Source organism: Episyrphus balteatus, chromosome 3 (genome assembly GCF_945859705.1).
Source record: "Episyrphus balteatus chromosome 3, idEpiBalt1.1, whole genome shotgun sequence".
Classification (NCBI taxonomy): domain Eukaryota; kingdom Metazoa; phylum Arthropoda; class Insecta; order Diptera; family Syrphidae; genus Episyrphus; species Episyrphus balteatus.
The window spans coordinates 5,905,945-5,926,649 of NC_079136.1; the positions used below are offsets into that span (position 1 = coordinate 5,905,945).

The 20,705-nt window shown below is 30.3% G+C and overlaps 1 protein-coding gene across 2 annotated transcripts in view; it reads left to right on the top strand.

Moving 5' to 3' along the window:
* LOC129914004 (muscarinic acetylcholine receptor gar-2) overlaps positions 1–20,705 on the top strand; it is a 69,501-nt gene that overhangs the window by 42,209 nt on the left and 6,587 nt on the right. For both annotated transcript variants that reach the window (XM_055993027.1, XM_055993026.1), the window contains exon 2: positions 16,870–17,389. In XM_055993027.1, coding sequence (XP_055849002.1) covers positions 17,265–17,389 — 125 coding nt within the window. In that variant the 5' untranslated portion in view covers positions 16,870–17,264. The remainder of the gene's footprint in view (positions 1–16,869; positions 17,390–20,705) is intronic.

A 20,705-nucleotide genomic window follows, 5' to 3' on the forward strand; every position in this document is an offset into this window, starting at 1 on the left:
AGAACGACGATGATGATGACAAGTAGGAGTGTCAATGGGTTAATGCATCTTCTTTTTTTGCACGAAATTTTTTGTTTGTATAAAAACAAAATAAAAAGGATAAAACACAAATTTCTGTGTGGTTGGTGTGAGCCTTACTTCTGCGAGAGTTGTTCTGTTTCGACACACATCAGGAATACCCACTTACCCCAGTATTGTTTGCTTTTGGAACAATATTAAATGTACAATCCGAACTCATACTGATTCAAGTGGGTTATATTTTCTCGGACTTTGATGGGGATATCCGAGTGTGAGTGTCCTTTTTTTTTCATCATGTGTGTTGCTTACCCGCTTAATGTGCAGAAAAGGACTTCATCTCACATATCCAATGGTGAAAGTTTTCCTTAACAAAATTGTGTACTTTCGGATATAAATACACACCATACACGAAAATGGGGGGGGATAGCATCGTAAAAAAAAGCAAAAGATTAAAGGATAAAAAGGACGAAGTGATGAAGTGAATGCATTTTAACCAGAAATGGGAGGTTTTTTCCTCTTTAGTTTTATTATTTTTTTGTTTTTTATATCTTCTTAATGAAAACTCTGATTTGAATGGCCAAATGGGAGAGTAGTATAGTAACCCCAAATGGTCAGAATTTTTAATCCCTTTCAGGGAAATCTCCACAAACTCTGGGCTGAAAATCAAATCAAATAATCTTGTTCTTTTTTTTTTTCGTTTTGATGTAGATTTCCATCCTTTAATAAATATACACACGAGGAAGGAGTTTTTTGTAGGTTGTAATATTGAGTGTTGGATGAAAGAGAGTTGTGTGTTCTAATTTTTTTTTTGGGAAATATATTTTTGGGAATTTGTACAAGCCCAAGGAGATTTAGTGGAAAATGATATTATTATTTTTGGGTGATTTGTTTATATGTATGTGGAGCAACCACCACACAACCAAACATATAGTATATATTGAGTTAGCAACTTTTTGCACTTAGACAGAAATCCCTTAAATCTAAATACTTTGGGGGGTTTTCTCCGAAATTTTATTGAGATTCATGTTTGTATATTTTTTAACGGAGGTTGTTTTTTGGTTAATTGGACTTGTATTCCTGAGAGATATAAACTGGAAGTACCTTTTTGCTTTTTCAATAATAAATTCGTATTTGGAGAGTTATGATTTTTTAAGAAAAATATTTTCATGTTTCATGTTAAAATTGGCTTTTAAGATTCAATATGAAAAGCTTATTGGGTTTTCGGAATATTGAGTACATTGCAGATAAATGGAAACAAGAAATCCTTTACGAAAATGATTTACATTAATAGTCCAGTCAAATAGTGTTCTAAAAAAGATTTCAAATGGATGGTTATAGCGTATAATTGTTTGAAGTGGCTTATTATAATGTTATGTTATTTAGGGTATAATAAACAATAATCTGAAGCTGATCAAAAAATCATTTTCAGGTCGCAAATATAAGAAACCGCTAAAATAAGAGAGGGGGCATAGCAAAAAAGGGATCGGTACAAAATTCTGCTGTATAAAATTCTGCTAGCATTATACTTGAACAAAATAATTCTCTCAATTCTGTTTTTTTGCATAGCAAATTTTTGAATATCATCTTTATTTGATAAATTAAAAAATTTTGAATTATTTTCGGAAATTTTTAGTATTAAAAACCTTTTCTTAATTTTTTCAAATTCAAAGCGCGCGCTTTTTAACATTTTCCAAACCCTTTTTTAATTTTTTGCAGAATTTTGAAAAACAGAATTTTGAAAGCAGAATTTTGTAAAGCAGAATTTTGAAAGCTGAATTTTGACAAAAGAATTTTGACCCCGGCAGAATTTTGACCCCAACCCAGCAAAAAACACTTTAAGTACCTACCTACAATTTTAGGTGGTTTAATGACACAGCGTTTTTAAAATTAGACCTTGTTAAACTAAAATTAGAACAATCCGATAAGGTGACTACCCTCAAAATCATTTTTCGTTTTTAGGACAACAGGTAGAGTATCACTGATTCTTTTTTATTGTTCGAACTCACACTTAATAGCTGTATCAAAAACATCTTTTCACAGTGAAGTTGAAAATTTTAAGTTTAGAAACAAGAATTGGAGACAATTTCGGACATGTAAGCCTTTAGGTTATCACATACATACTCCACTAACTGAGAATCGTTTACAGTCTCAAGGTTTCGATATCGTTTATAAACAATGAAAACATGATAGGGCTTAAAACGCACCCGTGAGGCCCTACTAACAATTTTGCTTCTATAATGCCTTACAGAAGCAACAACTGCATCTGTAAAGCTTTATAGAACAAAAATTGTTTGTCGGGAGACACCTGCTTCATAGCTTAACACTTTTGATATTTGGTTAGACTTCTTAAAAGATGCCTTCATGTTTTCAAAAAAATTATCGTAGACTAAAAAAAAAAAAAAAAAATAAGTCGATAAACTAATCTCTGAGAGTTATAAATTAAAAAAAATCCGCTTTTAAGTTCTTTTGTGCTGACAAAACGAATAGTTCAGTATTAAAATTTGTTCAATATTCAACTTTTATCTTGAGTCAACGATTTGCTTTATGCAATTTGAAAAACGAACAAAGCGAAATAATAAGCTTTGAGATGATATAAAATTTATTATGGGTTATCATATAAAAAAAAAGGATAAAGAAATAAAGGTAGATTTTTTCGATTTTTTTTTCAAGAAAAATGATTTTTTAAGGTTTCACTTCTACCACGTGTGAATTGCACACATGATTTTTTTTTTGGTACAAATTCCTAATTTCATCTTTTTTAATAAAAAAAAAAACACCCTTTCGCTCAAGATGATTCTTTATAGATTCGCTAATTTAAAAAATAGACAAAAAATTTTTCAGCTATTATTAAACCTTTCGCACGCGTTACTCAACTTCTCAAAAAAATACCATTTGACCAAAAATATTTCTTAGAATTTTATGAATTCTTTGCCACTGCTTCATCTTAAACCTCTATTCAATCATCAAGATTCATACAAAAGATATTGTATAGTAATTGTAAAAGACTACAAAATCTCAATACAAAGTAAACAAACGTTTAATTTAATTTAAAGCAAAATTCAATTTTTCCTTACACTCACTGGATTCACACTCGAGTTTAAAACTAGTCATTAATTTGATTTAATGATATATTTCTTCATACTGGGTAGCAGAAAACCCAAAGAAGATCTCAAACACCTTTATCCAACAAATTTCTAGAATTTTTATATGAAAACATGTAATTTTGGTTAAAGAAATAGAAATAGTACAAATGAAGAATCAAGAAAGTCTATTTTAAGTTTTCGCGTGAGAAGGCTCCACAAAAATCCAAGCCCTATGAGGTTCTGTGGAAGCAATGAGTATGTAATCAGCAAGAACCAAAAGAGTTTATCCCAATATCCTTTGTACATATGTTTTTTTCGAGAGAAATTAATAAATAAATTTTATTTCGAAGTGATGGAATGTTGTATTTTCCATAAATGTATGTTTTCTTGGTGCAAAAATTCAACCTATAACACTAACGTGAAAAATCACTTCCATCACCCAAAAATCCATTTTTTCCTGAAAGCTTATTGCTTAAGCTCAAAATATATACATATATATGTAGATCATGTCTATTAGACATCTACAAAAAAAGCTAGAATTTTTTGAACTCGATCAATTTTCATTTCATCACATATAATTTTATCTTCTCACGCTATTGGATTAATTTTTTCAATGACAACCTATACAAAATTTTATATCATATAAAAGCTCATTATTTCACCTTTCAAATGACTTTTCAATCTTATTTATGCGATGCCTAGAAAAAAATTTAGAATTTTTTAAAGCCAACCATGTGGAAATTCCAAACTGAGATTACGGTACTTCCCACACTGGTGGCTGTTCATGATCAACAGATCTCCACAGGTGTTTTGAGGTATTTCGCAAGTTTTTTAATTTAATATTGTTAAGCTTGTACTGAATGTATAGTTATGTGTGATATATCAAATGAAAGGTAATATCATTGGGATGGTCAATAACGTTAAATCAAATTTGTATTTGCTCTGGATCAAAAGATATAATCTGTTAAAAAATAGAACTTTATTTTACCGTTATCTCAAAATTGTGTTTACGAAATTGATTGAAATTTTGCACAGATATAGTCCTGTCTATTATCTATCTACAATATAAATTTCATTCTGTTGAAGAAAAAAAGATAAAAATAAAAAACAGTTAAAAACGGTCAAAAAACTTGGGGCAAAAAAACTTGTTTTTACTGTTATTCGGTCAAAAATCATTTTAAAATACCATTTTTGCACATGTATGCGCACAGTCATAGGCTACATGGTCTGTAAGTTTGAGATTTTTTGAACGCTACGAAAAATTAAAAAAAAATAAAAACTCACCAAAAAAAAAACCCCAAAATAAGTAGGTGTTTTTCAAAAATGCATATTTCGAAACGCAGAGACTTTAAAAAAATCCGTATTAGACCCCTAATTTTTTTGTATTATCTTTCTAATGACGTTTTTAAAATTGTCAAACAAAATTTCCCTTTCCTATAATCACTTATTCGTCAAAGGTCTACTTCATGTTTTAGTTTTAGAAAACCATTTATAACTTGGTTTTTGAAATTTTTTAGAATTTTTTTTAATACCATTGTCAGTCTTGTTCAATTTTTTGCAATTTTGTTTTACCCCTATTTACCCTATTAAAAGACGGATTTTTTTTAAATTCTTCAAATATAGTCAACTTTAGGTTATTATCTTTCAAATAAGCTATAGAAGATTTTTGTATCTGTAATAGTTTATTTTTAATTTTGAATTGAAATTTTTGCCGCACTGTAAAAGTGCGAGAGTGGAACGTTAGAAAATGGCGTCACTTTTTTGTGGTGTTACATCGATTTATTACTAACGATGAAAATCCATGCTTTTATCACAAAGTTCACATTTGTGTTGCTAAGCCAGCGCACTAAATGCTATTGTATATATACATATATTTCTTTTTTACGCGATTAAAGCGATACTTTCAAAAGTGAGTCAAAATTCAAGAATGAATGTACATGTCAATTACTTCCAATCAATACCATTGAAAATCCCATAGACATGTTTTTACAAAAAAAAAAACAAATCCCTGATAAAATAAAATGCACGACTGGGTCGCACGAACTTGCTCTTAGAGTTGAACTTGCTTAAATTTTTAAGACTTTTTATACAGAAACTTGGGAAATGTAGGTACATAAAAACAAAAAAAAAAAAAAAAAAACAAAAAAAAAATTAAATTAATTTTTCAAAAAAATAAAACAATATCTGAAATTAAATCGCCCCACAAAACAAGTATGCAGTTTTATTTGATATATTAAGGTGCATTTTTAGAAAAAAAAAATTCAAAATCGTTAGAGCGGTTTTTTAAAAAACTAATTTTTTATGAATAATTTTTTGAAAAAAAAGTTTAAAAATAAAATTGGTATGCCATTTTGTAGAAATAACTAATCAACATCTAAAAACAAAATTTCAAAAAAATTCAATCTCAAGTTTTCGAAAATTTGATTTTTCAAAAAAAAAATTCAAAATCTTTTTAAAAATCCAAAAATTATTTTTTTCAAAATTTTATTTTTGGCTTATATTTAAATTATATAAATGCTTTTGTATAAAAAATTTCGTTGAAATACAATAAGTTGTTTTGCAGAAGTATGTATGTATGTATGGCAGATACCGTTAATAACGATTTTCAAAAAAAAATTTTTCTTCAAAAGATAGACCTTGTTTAAAAACTAACATTTGAATTTTTTTAACAAAATCATTGAAGCTGTTTTCGTGAAATTAAACTTTTTCGAAATTTTTGTATGACAGGTACAGTTATTTTTGGTCCAAAAAAATTAATTCCAAAAACCCCTCTGGAGAGTCTCCAAAAACTACTACAAAGCAAGTTTGGAGTCAATCGGTCCATCCGTTTAGGCTCTTGTTCCTTATACAGACAGACAGACAGACAGACTGACAGGCAGACGGACAGACGGACTTCCGGGACCGACTTTTTTGGCATTGTCTATCATCGTAATGTCATGGAAAAATGTTATCTCAACTTTTTTTTTTTGTACGAATGCATAACTTGATATATAGTACCTATATCGCAAGTAAAAAATGCTACAAGAATTTCGAGTTTAATCAATCAATTGAATCAAAATAACACACCACAATCACACGTGACTGTGAAAAAAACTCAATACAAAATAAAACAACCCACTTATCACGTTAGTAGCTTTTTATCCCTGATTTAGATTGCTCGCTTTTTGTATCCCTGATTTGTTTTTCTTGTTTTGTCGTCTAAGCTTATAGGTTTTAAAAAACAACAAATACCCTATTATCCTCAAACCTTTTTTATTTTTTGTTTTTTTTTTTACCTTACCTATTCCCACCTCAAAAAGAAAATCAATTAAATAAATCTATATCCTGTTCCTGCTGGCATGCTCCAGCTCCCGAAATACCAATTCACTCAATATTGAATTTTCCAAGGATGTAAAAAAGTTTAAGTGGCAGGCTTCATAAAACCAACACAACAACCCGAGACAAATACTTTCAATTCAAATCAAAATGATTTTCTTTTCAAAAAAATAAAGAAGAAGCAAAAAAAAAAATAAATAAAGAATGAAAAGCAATATCCGAGTTATTTTTCCTGTTTTTTTTTTTTTTTTCATCTTGAGAAATTTGTGCGATGCCGAGAAACGAAAATATGGGTTTTCTCGTCTTCTTATCCAGGGATTCTACATTTAACCTTCCTCTTGTATACTTTCAAATACCTACATTCATACCTCTCTACCTTAAACACACATACACAAACAAACAATAGATTTGTGTCCCCAGCGCAATATCTTAATGGCTAAAAAAAATAGGTTTTCCATTTAAATTTTCTTCACTTCCTCTTTTATACATTTCGATGGTGACATTTTTATAAATCAATGTTTCTATGTGTGTGTATTATTAGAAGACAAAAGGTATTCAGGAAGAAAACGCTCTCTCATTGATTACTCCTGTTGCTTTTTCATTTAGGTACCCATAAGTTGCAAGAGCTGATTCAATTCAAGTTGACATTGCCATTTTCAATTTACATCGGTTTGACATATTTTAGAAGTGAAATGGTTTGCAGAAATCTTGTCTCTTTGTTGTGTCATCTTTTATACAAAAACCTACTTCTATACACTATTTGGCCCAAAGAGCACACTTGAGGGCTACATCAGAAGACTTTGATTTGCCACCTCTTATACAAACCACCCATAAAATACTTTCCTATGACTATGTACACACAACTGGGTCATTTTCAATCGAAAATGAACAGGAACACTGAGGAAAAAAGTGTGTGTATAATTGATTAAGATTTTGTAGGTTAAACGATGCCAATGGCCCCAAAAGTTTGAAACAGATTTTTTATGTTTTGTTTTTCTATAACTTTTTTAATTTTGAAGATTTGTTAATGGGATTTTTTTAAGATTAGACACTCTTTCCAACATTCGGTCTAATCTAACTCATGCGAAGTTATGGTATAGATACGGTGACCATATTTCTGGAAGCGAAACCCGGGACAGTGGATCGTTTTGAAAATATTGATTTTTCAAAAAAAAAAAAAAATAAATTTTTTTAAATGAGTTTTCATAATTTTTCTTTATTTTGATATCAAGATTTCCTAAACGATTTTATGGGAGCGTTTTTGTTGAAATCATTTAAGTCGTTTACGAAATCAGAGATAAAAAAAATGGTTTAATAATAATGTCTGTTAATAACTTCTAAAAAAATATTTTTTTAATCAGAATCGGGACAGCTGTTTTTTAACATTTTAATTTTATTTTAAATGATTTTGAAAATGTATGATAACAGAGCTTTTGACATGTCCTTAAAAGTTTTGAAACTTAAATGGGTTCTTTACTCTTCCATATGTTGTTCTTTATTCGAAAACATTTTACCTGGTGTAGCAACCTGACAAACAGAAGCTGGAACTAAATAATTGACGAACATTTAAATAAGACTAGCCTAGTCTAGAGGCGAAACGAAAATTTTCATACAAAACCAGCACAAAATTTTGCTTTTCGTTGCACAATACGCAGCTTAGGTAACGAAATTCTTACCTTAGAAAAATTTTTAAATTCCAGCCACTGTTTTCTTGTTTTCCGTACAAAGTATTTAAAATATTGAATACAAAAGAATTTGAATTGAATACAGAGAATGTCCAAATACGGGACAATCACGGGACAAATTACAAAATACGGGACACTTATACGTCCCGGGTTTCTTAAATAAAAACCCGGGACAAGCTGTAGAAATACGGGACAGTCCCGGGTAAACCGGGACGGATGGTCACCGTAGGTATAGAAGACTGAAGAAACCATTTTAAAGTTCGTCAAGTTCAAATACTTTGATTTGCATCAATATAAACTCACCATGAAAACTGCATGGGACAGTATATACACGAATAAGGGTTGGGTAAACATTTGTGTATAGCATCAAAAACCAAAGAATTTTAGCAAAAAAAATTGTCAATTGTTTCATCAATTTGAAAACTTTCGCCCTTTCGTCAGGATTAAGGGATTAAAATAAAGTGGAAATCAAAGTTTGTATAGAAGTTTTGTTGTATGGAATGGAGCTTTTTGCGATGACGGACGTACGTAGCGTTGTTTTTGGAAAATGTTTCAAAATTAATTCTTGCAATTTTTAAGGTCAGTTCAGATCAGTTCCACGAAAGAGTTTAAAAGGTCAAAACATTTTGTTAAATTTTAGTTTTAATATAACATTTTCGAGGTGTTACAATTTTCTCGCAAATGATTTCAATTTAAATTGGTGTATTTATCTAATATTCGTAATGGTTCTAACTTTTTATAAAAAAAATTCGGCGAACTTAAATATGGCATTGTAGTATTTGCAAAAATTGACATAATTTTTAAAATTTACTTAGGGTGCATTTAAAATTTACTGGAAGATATTTTTTCATTATTTTGAAGCGTAAAACGTTAAATTTAATAAAAATTAAAAAAACAAGTTTTTGAAAAAAAACTTAAAAATTTTAGTTTATCGTGAATTCATTTTCTGAAAATTTAACCATAATCTTTAATTTGAAATTATAGTTTTTTAAGATAAGGATTCTTTGAACAGTGGCGTATTGAGGGGGGGGCTCAGGGGGCTCAAGCCCCCCCCCAAGCCTCTAAAATCATGCTACTATTTAGCTGATTTCATCATAATCTACATGATTAACTGAAACTTCTTCGTAAATCGTAGAGATAGTCCAGTAATTTTAGGTTTTATCTGCGGAAAAATTCCTACTGGGCTGAATTTTGGTATACAGCTTAATGACGGCTTTGTTATGAAGATGTGAAAAATCGACATTGATATCGTGTCCGCGTTAAGAGTTATAGGGGTCAAAAGGTCACAAAAACTGGTTTTTCACGATTTTCAGCAAAACGGTAAGTCTTATCAAAAAATTTTCAATGCAAGAATTGTAGACCAGATTATTATATATAAAAAGTGTCATGACACTTTTTTTCCTAAGACCCACCGTTTCTTAGGTATAACGATTCAAAAAGTTGAAGTTTAGTTGTAATCGTCATAATCCTATTCCTGAAAAAAAAACTCCTAACTGAAAAGTTCCTGAAATTTCATTATTTTTTTAGCTTGAATTTCGTTCCTCAACTGTTAAGAATATGGGGAAACCAAAAAAAAATGGAAATTTTCGCCATTTTTCCGATTGGGGCCCTTCTCCCGAAACCATTTAACTGGGAATTTTTGTTTAGAATATGTCTGAAAATATACAGGGTGTGCAATAGAGAATGGACAACCCTAAAACGGCTTATAGCTACACTTATGATTGTTCTAAAAACAGATAGAAAAAAGTTCTATCGCAACCAGTTCATAAAATATGGACTTTTTTTCGTTCAGTGTATTTTAAATTTTATCATCTTATGTTTTCGTTCACTACAACCACGAATGAATGAATTTTATTTATTTCTTTTTTTTATAATTTTCTACAATAATTGGATGAGTACATAAAAGCTTTAAAAATTTCATAGCTATTGCACATTTTCGTAAAAAAAATTTTGAAATCTGTTTTTTGATGCAAAATGTAAAAAAAATATTTTATGAAAAATTTTAAACACCTGTGGTATAAAATAAATCTATAGAAACCTAGGTGGCCATCTTTCTTAAAAATATTCTCCTTATACCAGAATATTTTTAAGAAAGTAGGCCACCTAGGTTTCTATAGATTTATTTTATACCACAGGTGTTTAAAATTTTTCATAAAATACTTTTTTTACATTTTGCATCAAAAAACAGATTTCAAAATTTTTTTTACGAAAATGTGCAATAGCTATGAAATTTTTAAAGCTTTTATGTACTCATCCAATTATTGTAGAAAATTATAAAAAAAAGAAATAAATAAAATTCATTCATTCGTGGTTGTAGTGAACGAAAACATAAGATGATAAAATTTAAAATACACTGAACGAAAAAAAGTCCATATTTTATGAACTGGTTGCGATAGAACTTTTTTCTATCTGTTTTTAGAACAATCATAAGTGTTGCTATAAGCCGTTTTAGGGTTGTCCATTCTCTATTGCACACCCTGTATATTTTCAGACATATTCTAAACAAAAATTCCCAGTTAAATGGTTTCGGGAGAAGGGCCCCAATCGGAAAAATGGCGAAAATTTCCATTTTTTTTTGGTTTCCCCATATTCTTAACAGTTGAGGAACGAAATTCAAGCTAAAAAAATAATGAAATTTCAGGAACTTTTCAGTTAGGAGTTTTTTTTTCAGGAATAGGATTATGACGATTACAACTAAACTTCAACTTTTTGAATCGTTATGCCTAAGAAACGGTGGGTCTTAGGAAAAAAAGTGTCATGACACTTTTTATATATAATAATCTGGTCTACAATTCTTGCATTGAAAATTTTTTGATAAGACTTACCGTTTTGCTGAAAATCGTGAAAAACCAGTTTTTGTGACCTTTTGACCCCTATAACTCTTAACGCGGACACGATATCAATGTCGATTTTTCACATCTTCATAACAAAGCCGTCATTAAGCTGTATACCAAAATTCAGCCCAGTAGGAATTTTTCCGCAGATTGGGCTTAAAAATGACTAAAATGACTGGGCTAAGATTTAGAGGCAGCTCAAATGATCGAGCCCCCTCCAAATTCTAAAATGGTTGTTTTTGTTTGTTTGAGTAAGTGCCTTAGTTGACGTTGAGATTTGGGATTTTCAGGATTTTAGTCCAATTCGGAATTCTTCAAATAATTTGTTTGTTGTTTTTACGTCGAATTACATCACCGTTAAATTTTGCAAAGCTTCTTATGCAATCACGTCGTATTTTATTGTCTTGAGTATATTCCTTTTTTTAAAAATAATATTTTTCTCAAAGATATTGGAAATACAAATTTGTTATATCTGAATATCTTAGTGGTCAACATAACTAATGGTTTATTTTAGCAAATTCCAGTTTGTGCTTCTGATTTTATTAAAAAATTAACATATTATTAAAAAATATATATTTCGGATTAAACATCAAAAGAATTTCATTGAAAATTAGTTTTTGAGACTTTTACGTTCTGCATTTCACTTTTTGAGCATTCACTTGCGTTGCCGATAGTGAAATTAGGTGTTCTACATTTTTTTCGCTCATTTCGATTTTCTGATCGAATTCAATTCGCTTTGTTTCTGCTCGTGAACTTGGTATCTTTTTCAATGAATCTCCAATTTTTTGACAAAATATTATCAAAACTTATATTTTTATTGTTTTGTAATGTTTATTTGTTGTTAATTTAATACAAAATACATAAAACACATGAGGCATGAAATATCATGCCTCTGTGTTTGCAACCTCATTCGCTTTACACTTTATCTAATTTATTTTTCTTTGAAAATTTGCAATAATATCGCCCATGTTCTGCATTTCACTAATATATTTCATATGTCTCGCAAAATGTGACTTCTATTGTTTCTTTTAAATTCTGCTTTTTTTCCAATAAAGTTGTCAATAAAATTGCATCCATGTTCAAAGTAGCAGTAATTTAACTTTAGAAACAAAATAAAAATGGATGATCCTTCAGTTTTGACAGTTCGAAGCATTTTCGAAGTTTTCGAAATCGATCGAAGATCAATTTCACGTGAAATTGAAAAGTGATGCCAGTTCACTTTCGGTCGAATTGCGGAAATATGGGCATTTATACCGAAAAAAGTGATGAGTATAGCTAAAAAACTAGACGTGATATGAATAAATCTGTAAACAGTTTTGAATTCAGCACATGAAAAAGTTCGAACGAAAAAGTGTTTTTTTTTTTAAGATTACTAAACACCTTGCTATTTGTGTAAAATGTTTGGGATACAAGAACTTGGAAAAATAGTTACTTTGAATGTATACGACTTTCAGTACCGCAGCACAGCGCTTTTCTCTCGATCAAAGATGAATAAAAAAAAGAGACAAATTTGTAGTACATTTACCCTATCAAAAATTTTTGAAAAATTTTTCAGCCCCCCCCCCCCCCCAAAAATTTTTTTCTGGATACGCCACTGTCTTTGAACTACAAGAGAAAGTACGTGTGACCGAATCGTGCATTTTTTAAACGTTTATATGTATATATTTCGGTATTGAAACTATAATTCCAAAACATTCCGAAGAACATACAAAAATAAATCTTTTTTTCCCCTATTTTCATTTTATTTAACTTTTTTCAATTTTGTTTACAACGTTGTCTTCAAATCTTGAAACAGTCTTGCAGACAGTGGCGTATTGAGGGGGGGGCTCAGGGGGCTCAAGCCCCCCCCAAGCCTCCAAAATCATGTTATTATTTAGCTGAATTCATCATAATCTACATGGTTAACTGAATCTTGAATGATCGAGCCCCCTCCAAATTCTGAAATGGTTGTTTGTGTTTGTTTGCGTAAGTGCCTTAGTTGCCCTTGAGGGTTGAGATCATTCTTTTAAGGATTTTAGTCCAATTCAGAATGCTTCAAATTATTTTTTTGGTATTTTGACGTCGAATTACATTACCGTTAAATTTTGCGAAGCTTCTTATGGAATCAAGCCGTATTTTATTGTCTTGAGTACCTTATATTTACTTTTTTTCAAAAATAATCTTTTTCTCAAAGATATTGGAAAAAAATTTTTTTTTATATCTCAAAATCTTAATGGTCAACATTAAACATCAATAATAAGACTTTCAATGAAAATTAGTTTTTGAGACTTTCACGTCCTGCATTCACTTGCCGAAGGTGAAATAAGGTGTTCTGTATTTTCTCACTCATTTAAATTTTTTTTTATCGAATTCTGTTCGTGAATTTGGTGCCTTTTTCAATGAATCTGCAATTTTTTGACAAAATATTATCAAAACTTATATTTTATTGTTTTGTAGATAAAAGAAATAAAAATAATCATTTTTATCAAAAAACAAAACCGACTTCCATGGATCAAAACTAGGTTTTATGGTTTTTCTAATAGTTTCTATGGCCAGAACTGAACGAAGTTGAAATGGGACCACATTGCAGCCCCCCGCCAATACAAAAAGAATTATTAAAATTGATTCACTCAATCCAAAGTTATGAGGTAACAAAAAAAAAAAAAAAACAGACGAATTGAATACCTCCTCCTTTTTGGAAGTCGGTAAAAAAAAATTGAAAAAATTTTCCAGCCCCCTCCAAATTTTTTTCTGGATACGCCACTGCTTGCAGATTATAAATTTTGAACCATTGGCTGGTTAAAATGGTGAAAATTCTCTTGTATTTTAAACAGCTTTAGGATTTGCAGAGCGATTCTTGAAATTTTGTTCTTTAAAGTCTTAAATCCCGCCAAAGGTTGATCTACCCTAATCGTTCTATCACTAGAGAGTTATATTTTCCAAAAGGTTGTGTCAAAAATACACACACGGTGAAAAAATAACGCCAGGGCCTACTTTACTTCTTGTACATATATTTTATCATTATATATATTTAAATATAAAGTGCAGTCTGCACTTGGGTTTAATAGCGTTGTAATGTCAAGTCATGGGGTTATAAAAGTCTTAAAAGTGTTAAAAAAAATATTAAGTCAAAGAAAATTTAATTTGAAAATTTAAATACATAAATGTACATATCTATGTATTCAGGTTTTTTAGAAATTTTTAGTAGGGTAAACAAAGTAGGGTTATTATGCCTTAACTAAGCCCCCTTTTTGATTTTTTTTAAATACCTCGTAAACAAAGCATAATTTTGATAAACTGATTTTAAAACTTGTTGTAGAGAATCAAATTTAATATCAAAAAAATGTTTTTTTAAAATTTAAAAAAATAATTCCAAAAAAACATGAAAAAAAGTCAAGAAAAGCGATTTTTTGATTTTTTTGCTTTTTTAACCGTATTTTTTTCGGACTGAGATATGACTATCTGCATTGCTCTAAATAAAAACAGTAGAATAAATTTCCTTCAAAATGATGGGCTCAAAAAGTTTTTTCATTGAAAATTAACCAAAGAATGACCTATTTTTATTTTCCCATTTTTTATTTTTTTACTCAAGTAAAAAATAGACCACAACAAAAATTTTTGTTTTACTATATGTATAACACTTTTTTGTTTTGATTACTCAAACTCTATCAATAGTTAATCGATTGCTATCATTAAATCTTTTGTTTTAAATAAATTATAATAATTATTATGTTTATTTCATTAAAAATTTGGCTTTTGTGTGAAATTTCAAACCGTAAGTTGTAAGAACGATATAAGAGTCTAACGTTTTTAAACCGTTATACCTGTCTACCAGAAACCGATAGAAATAAATCTTTTGTCTCGTTCTACTCAAATCTATACATAATCTTTATTTTATCTGAAGGTCAAACATCTGCAAACAGTAAATTACAGAAGCTTTTCAGTTTTTACGATTTTAATTACGATTCTAATTATACTTTAATTTTTTATTTAACCTAAGACTTGATGAAAAATATGTGAAAAATATCCAAATTTTATAACAGAATGACATTTTTAAACCTTCATGAAATAATGAGTTATTTTTTTTTTTTTAAGTTAAGTTTATACTTGCCCTAATATTGATAAAAGGTCCTCAGTTTAAAACTGGAGGTACTAGTGTGACCTTTTTTCCGACTAAAAACAAAAATTAATTTTTAGTAGGTATAATTTCATTAGAAACAAAGGAAAGCATATACAATTTCGAAAAATTAAATTATTTAAAAAATTTGGTAAAATTTTAAGTTTAAAAATTGATTAACTGTCTGATGCTCAGTTTCTTCTTCTCAGGCTTAAAGCTTGTTGGCATTTTTTTCCATATAAGTTGTTGAATACTTGCACTTATTTATATGTCAAAAATGCTTAAATAGTTTCTAAGTAAAGAAATATCAAAGACTTTGTCTGCTTTGTCTGTATTATCTGATTCGATATTTAAAGTAAATCGTTCTTTTTTCAAGCTAACAACTAAAAGATATATTGCTTTTGTTTAGTTTCCAGAATGCATTTTTGTACGTTTTTTATTCTCTCTTATTTTCAATTTAACAAATTCCTATAAATCTGGTAATCGAGATCAATATTAACCAACTCCTATCAAATGAAAACAAAGAGTGACATCCAAATTCTTTTCAGCGTACCTATTAAATAACTTGAAAACATTTGATGTATGTAGGTATGACTTCTTTCGTTATTTAAACCTTCACCTACCTTCTACCTCCACCCCTCATTATTATATCCTTGATGTAGAAAAACTATTTCTGCAAAGATATTGTAATATACATTCTTGAAACTTTATTTTAACATACTATCAGTTTCGACATCTTAATTTTAAAATTCTTTTCAAAACTTCCCAAAAACCTTGGAAGTTGCAAAAATTCTTTTGGCGTTTGTGTGTCGGTAATCATTAGCTTCTTCTTTAATAAACAATCTTTTTCTCAGAGTGTAGATATCTGCACATAATAATAGGCCTATACCTGCTGGCTGCCACACTTATATAGTAGCTACGTGTAGATTGGTACCGATAAGTGCGGGGGGGGGGGGGGGGGTAAACGCAAGGATGATGGTTTTAAAGCTTTTTTGAATTTGAACCCCCATTGTACCGAGTAGAGGTATAAGTATCTTGTTCAATGGGTTCGCGTGAATTGCCTTAACTTCATCTATGTGCTGTATGTAGCTCCTACAGGTATCAGTGCCGCCTTTGATTTCATAGCTCAATAAGCTTTTTCGTATCGATTGCGCTTTGTATTTCTCTCATCGTCCTTGATGGTATATATTTCGTATATTATACCCTGGATCGTCGTTGTCGACGTATATACATATGAAGGTATAAGGCAAACACAAACATAAAAGTAGATACATTTGCGGTGGCGGCGATAGGCATTTATTTTTAAACATATAATTGACGTTTATAAAGTTTCCAATAGGAAGGTACGATTTGTGCACAGAACAAAAGCAAACAAATACCAAAAACTGTGTATTTTTTTTTTTTTTGATTAGTCTTTCCTCCCTCTGAAATCGATTTTATATAAATGAAACCTAGACATTAGCTACACTTTAGCTTTAGCAAAAAAAACATTCCCATTGAGGCTTCTGTTTTGAACAAAATTGAAGGTACCTTTACCACCACTATATTGAATTGAGACTTCAAGAATAGGATTTGATAAAGTTGTTTGTATGTTTTATGAGGATTCGTCCTGCCCACCTCCAAAAAATCCGCCCTTATTTTTTTCAAGTGCGATATTAGTGCTTCCTTATTTTTTCGGGAAAGAAAAGTTGAAGGTTGATTGATTGTACTATTTATTTTGTTGAAATTGAAAAAGAAGTCCTATCGCTAGCATAATTTCTCATTACGTTCGTCAATTATATTTGAACCTTGAACCGTATAGAACGAATTATATTTTTCGTCCTTTTTTCTCGTTTCAGATATCAACTTACACGTACTTACTTACACATCATCATATTCGATTACCTACGTTTACATATCTAACTGTAACCACTTATCAAATGGATGAAAACATATCTTACGGGGTTGTTGTTGTTGTTGGAACGAATTACGAAGGATTCAATTTTCATAATAATTCGAAAACGATTTAGGGGTGCCGAAAAGCGAAAAAAATAGGAAGAAGAACCAGAATATCACGGTGGAACGAAAACGAAACGGTGGAATGATGTAGCTGTGTTGGCTTAAGGTTGGGTTGTTTTCTTTTTTCTAGAGCTTGAGAGGAGAAAGCACACATAGAATTGAATATAATAATTCTATAGAAAACGAAATAGAAGAAGAAGATATTAACATCCTGCTATTTGGTCTGGCCTAAGTCATGGATCATCGATATGCCGATATAAGCGGCATTGAAAGCTCCGAAGGATATATTAATTCGACATTGGATGCCAATAACAGAACTAATCCGATATTTTCAATCAAACCTGACTTTATAACGCAGTGGTAAGTGGATTTTTTTTTTATTTTTTTGTATTTTATTATGCTATTGATTGACTTATAGTAGATTAAGGCAGTATGAATTAGTAAGTAGTTGGTCATGGTTATAACAATAGATAATAATAGGATAGTTTCAAGTTAATATTCGCTCTGGCTAGGCAGTTTACGTTGTAAATATTTGATGAATAGAACATTGACCAATACCTACATTATTTATTTCTTTTATCATTCAAGTTAACCTATTTATTTACTAAAGTGGGTGTTATAGATATTGATTGAGTGATTTGAATATTAAGATATAAGTAGGAAGTTCCTATCTATCATCAACTTTTAATTTTGTGATTAACAGTCATCTGAGAGGTTATTTCTATTAACAGAAGTGCAATAGCTAGTCCTACGGAGTACGGGCCCAACGGCGCGCCGCCCCCCCCTGGATCCGCGGCGGGGGGGGGGGGGGGCACGGGGGAAGAACTGGTTCATACTTAAAGCAAATCACATTATAAGAGTTATTAAAATATATGAATAATAACAGAAAGAACTTGAGTGAAAGTCTTATCTATTTCTGGCTTGAAATGCGAATTTTATTGTTTGCTTCATCCCTTTCCCATGAAAAGCTCCACCTCAAAAATAAAAAAAACGAAAAAAAAAATTCGTGTTTACCCAGCAAATGTGAATTTTGTAAATGTTTTTTTTTTAACTTCAAAGTGATTTTGGTGAAAAAATTTGATATGGACATCGACAATCAATTGGTATTCTAAAAAAAAAATTTAATTGTACATGCAACTCTATTTTTTCATACGGAGGGGTTGAAGTACACATTTAAAAAATTTTCACTTTTTTCGTTGTTTTATTTAACATTCGTGTATTTAAAATAGCGCAACACGCCACAACATTGCATAACCTGTATATTATTGAAATGCTGAATATATAGAACAATCTTGCATTTCAAGAGTTTGCCCAAGTTTGCAACCCCAAAAGTAAAGACCCCTTGAAAAAAAAACTCCTCAAAAGCGACCCTTAATTTTAGATTTTTATAAATTTTATGTTATTAAGAAAATTTCCCCAGGGATACCTTTAAGAATATGTAAAAAAAATAGTGTTAAAAATTTCAAACAATCGGTGCAGTAATTTTGAAGTTATGAATGACACCGGCTTTGAAAACATTAGTTGTGGCGAGAAGGATTTAACTTAATTTAATTTAATTTGAACTCTGGACTAAAACGTTCGTAAGCGAAGTATTTAAATACTCATAACTTGGTCAATTTGGCTGCAATGACCTACAATTTGAGCACAATATTCTTGAGATATAAAAAACTTTAATGCAAATAAAAAAAAAAACAAAACTTGGTTTTCCGGGAAAAAAGTATGTTTCAGTTTTTTTTTTTTGTATTCTTATGAACTTTAATATTTATTAGAATGAAGTCTTTAGTATTTGACTAAAAACTACCGGGTCATTTAATAATGGTATAAATATGTGCATAATATTGCAAAATTTCATACAAAATCAATTAAAAAACCATAGCATTTTTTTTTCTAAATTTCATCTTTAAAACTTAATTTCTCAAAAACTAGAGTGAAAAAAAAAAAATAATAAATTACAGGATTGTACATGCATTTTAGGGTAATCGTGAGGTAAGTGGGTAAGCACTTAAGTGGATTTTACTGTAAGTTTTTCCGAATAACTTTTTTGTCATTTGGTACCTATTTGATGTGGAAAATGTGCCCAAATATTTTTGGCCAGGTTTTAGACCAGATATCGAAAGTAAAAGTCAACTTTTTCGCAGGTCTTTAAATAACAAACATTTATTGAGATTTTTATTTACGATCCCTTAATAACCGGTTCACTCACAAAGTGTTTTTTTTGGTTTCCGTCAGTGGGAAACTTTTATTTTCTTTTTTTTTAGGTTTTGGTCAACAGATGACTTTTATCGCTGAGAGAAAAAAATAAAAGTCTTTTAGTTACTATAACAATCAGTATTAACAAATTTACGCGGTAATATACAGTAGCGAGCAAAAAAAATGCAAACGAAAAAGGTTAAAAGAGTTTTACATGATAACTAAGTCATTTTACATCGTTATGCTACCAAATTTGGCACACAATATTGAAAATGTTTTATTTTCACGAAACAGAGTCGATTTGTGGAATATCTTACTTCAAGACAATTATTTGGTCAAAAGTCTGCCTAAATATGCGTTTTTAGCCGAGCAAAAAAAATGCAAATGTGTAAAAAACAATAAAGTATAATGATTTATTCATATTTTTTGTTTATGTTTTTGGTTTTTTAGGTTCATATTTTATTAATATTTTGTTGGGAACCCTTTATTTGAAACAAAGGCGCGGATTTTTTTGGTATTGAGTCTATTAAAGACTATCATAAATTTTATGGTATTTGTTCACATTCTGATCAAATTTGTTCCATCAGAACTTTGCAATTTGAATGCTTTCGCTTTCTAATCACCCGATCTACAAGATCCTACAAATTTTCTGTGGTATTGGGGTCTGAAGATCGCGTTAGACACTTCAGAACAGCGAAACTGGTCATTTTCAAAAAGCTTTTTTCTAACCGGCTGGTGTTTTTGCGGTCATTATCTTGTGTAAACAAGCTGTTTTCGGGGATATTGGACTAAAAATGTGGAACATATGGGTTTCCACAATGTCCTTGCACATTTCTGCATTCATCCGATTTATTCTTTTCATTTGGCACAAGTGACACACTTCTCGAGAAAACAAACCCTAAACAAAAACTTACTATTAATTTCTTTTCATGAGTATTTTATACTTAACCCACACCTCCTCCGTGTTTAATAGCAGGAACTTGATAAATAGGGTTATATCGTATCCTAGAGGCCTTCACAGACAGTGAAAGCCATCTGACAAGAACAAGTTGAACTTGCTCTCATTGCTCAAAAAAATCCTACCTCACTTTTTCACTTGTCCAATGCATATGGCACTTCGCGAAATCAAACCGCTTTCTGCTATTAATTGAAACTTTGTAAGGTTTTTTTTTCCGGTCGTCTTGCGCAAAGTTTGGCCTCAAAAATAGCTTGTTTACACAAGATAATGACCCCAAAAACACCAGCCGGTTAGAAAAAAGCTTTTTGAAAATGACCAGTTTCGCTGTTCTGAAGTGTCTAACGCGATCTTCAGACCCCAATACCACAGAAAATTTGTAGGATCTTGTAGATCGGGTGATTAGAAAGCGAAAGCATTCAAATTGCAAAGTTCTGATGGAACAAATTTGATCAGAATGTGAACAAATACCATAAAATTTATGATAGTCTTTAATAGACTCAATACCAAAAAAATCCGCGCCTTTGTTTC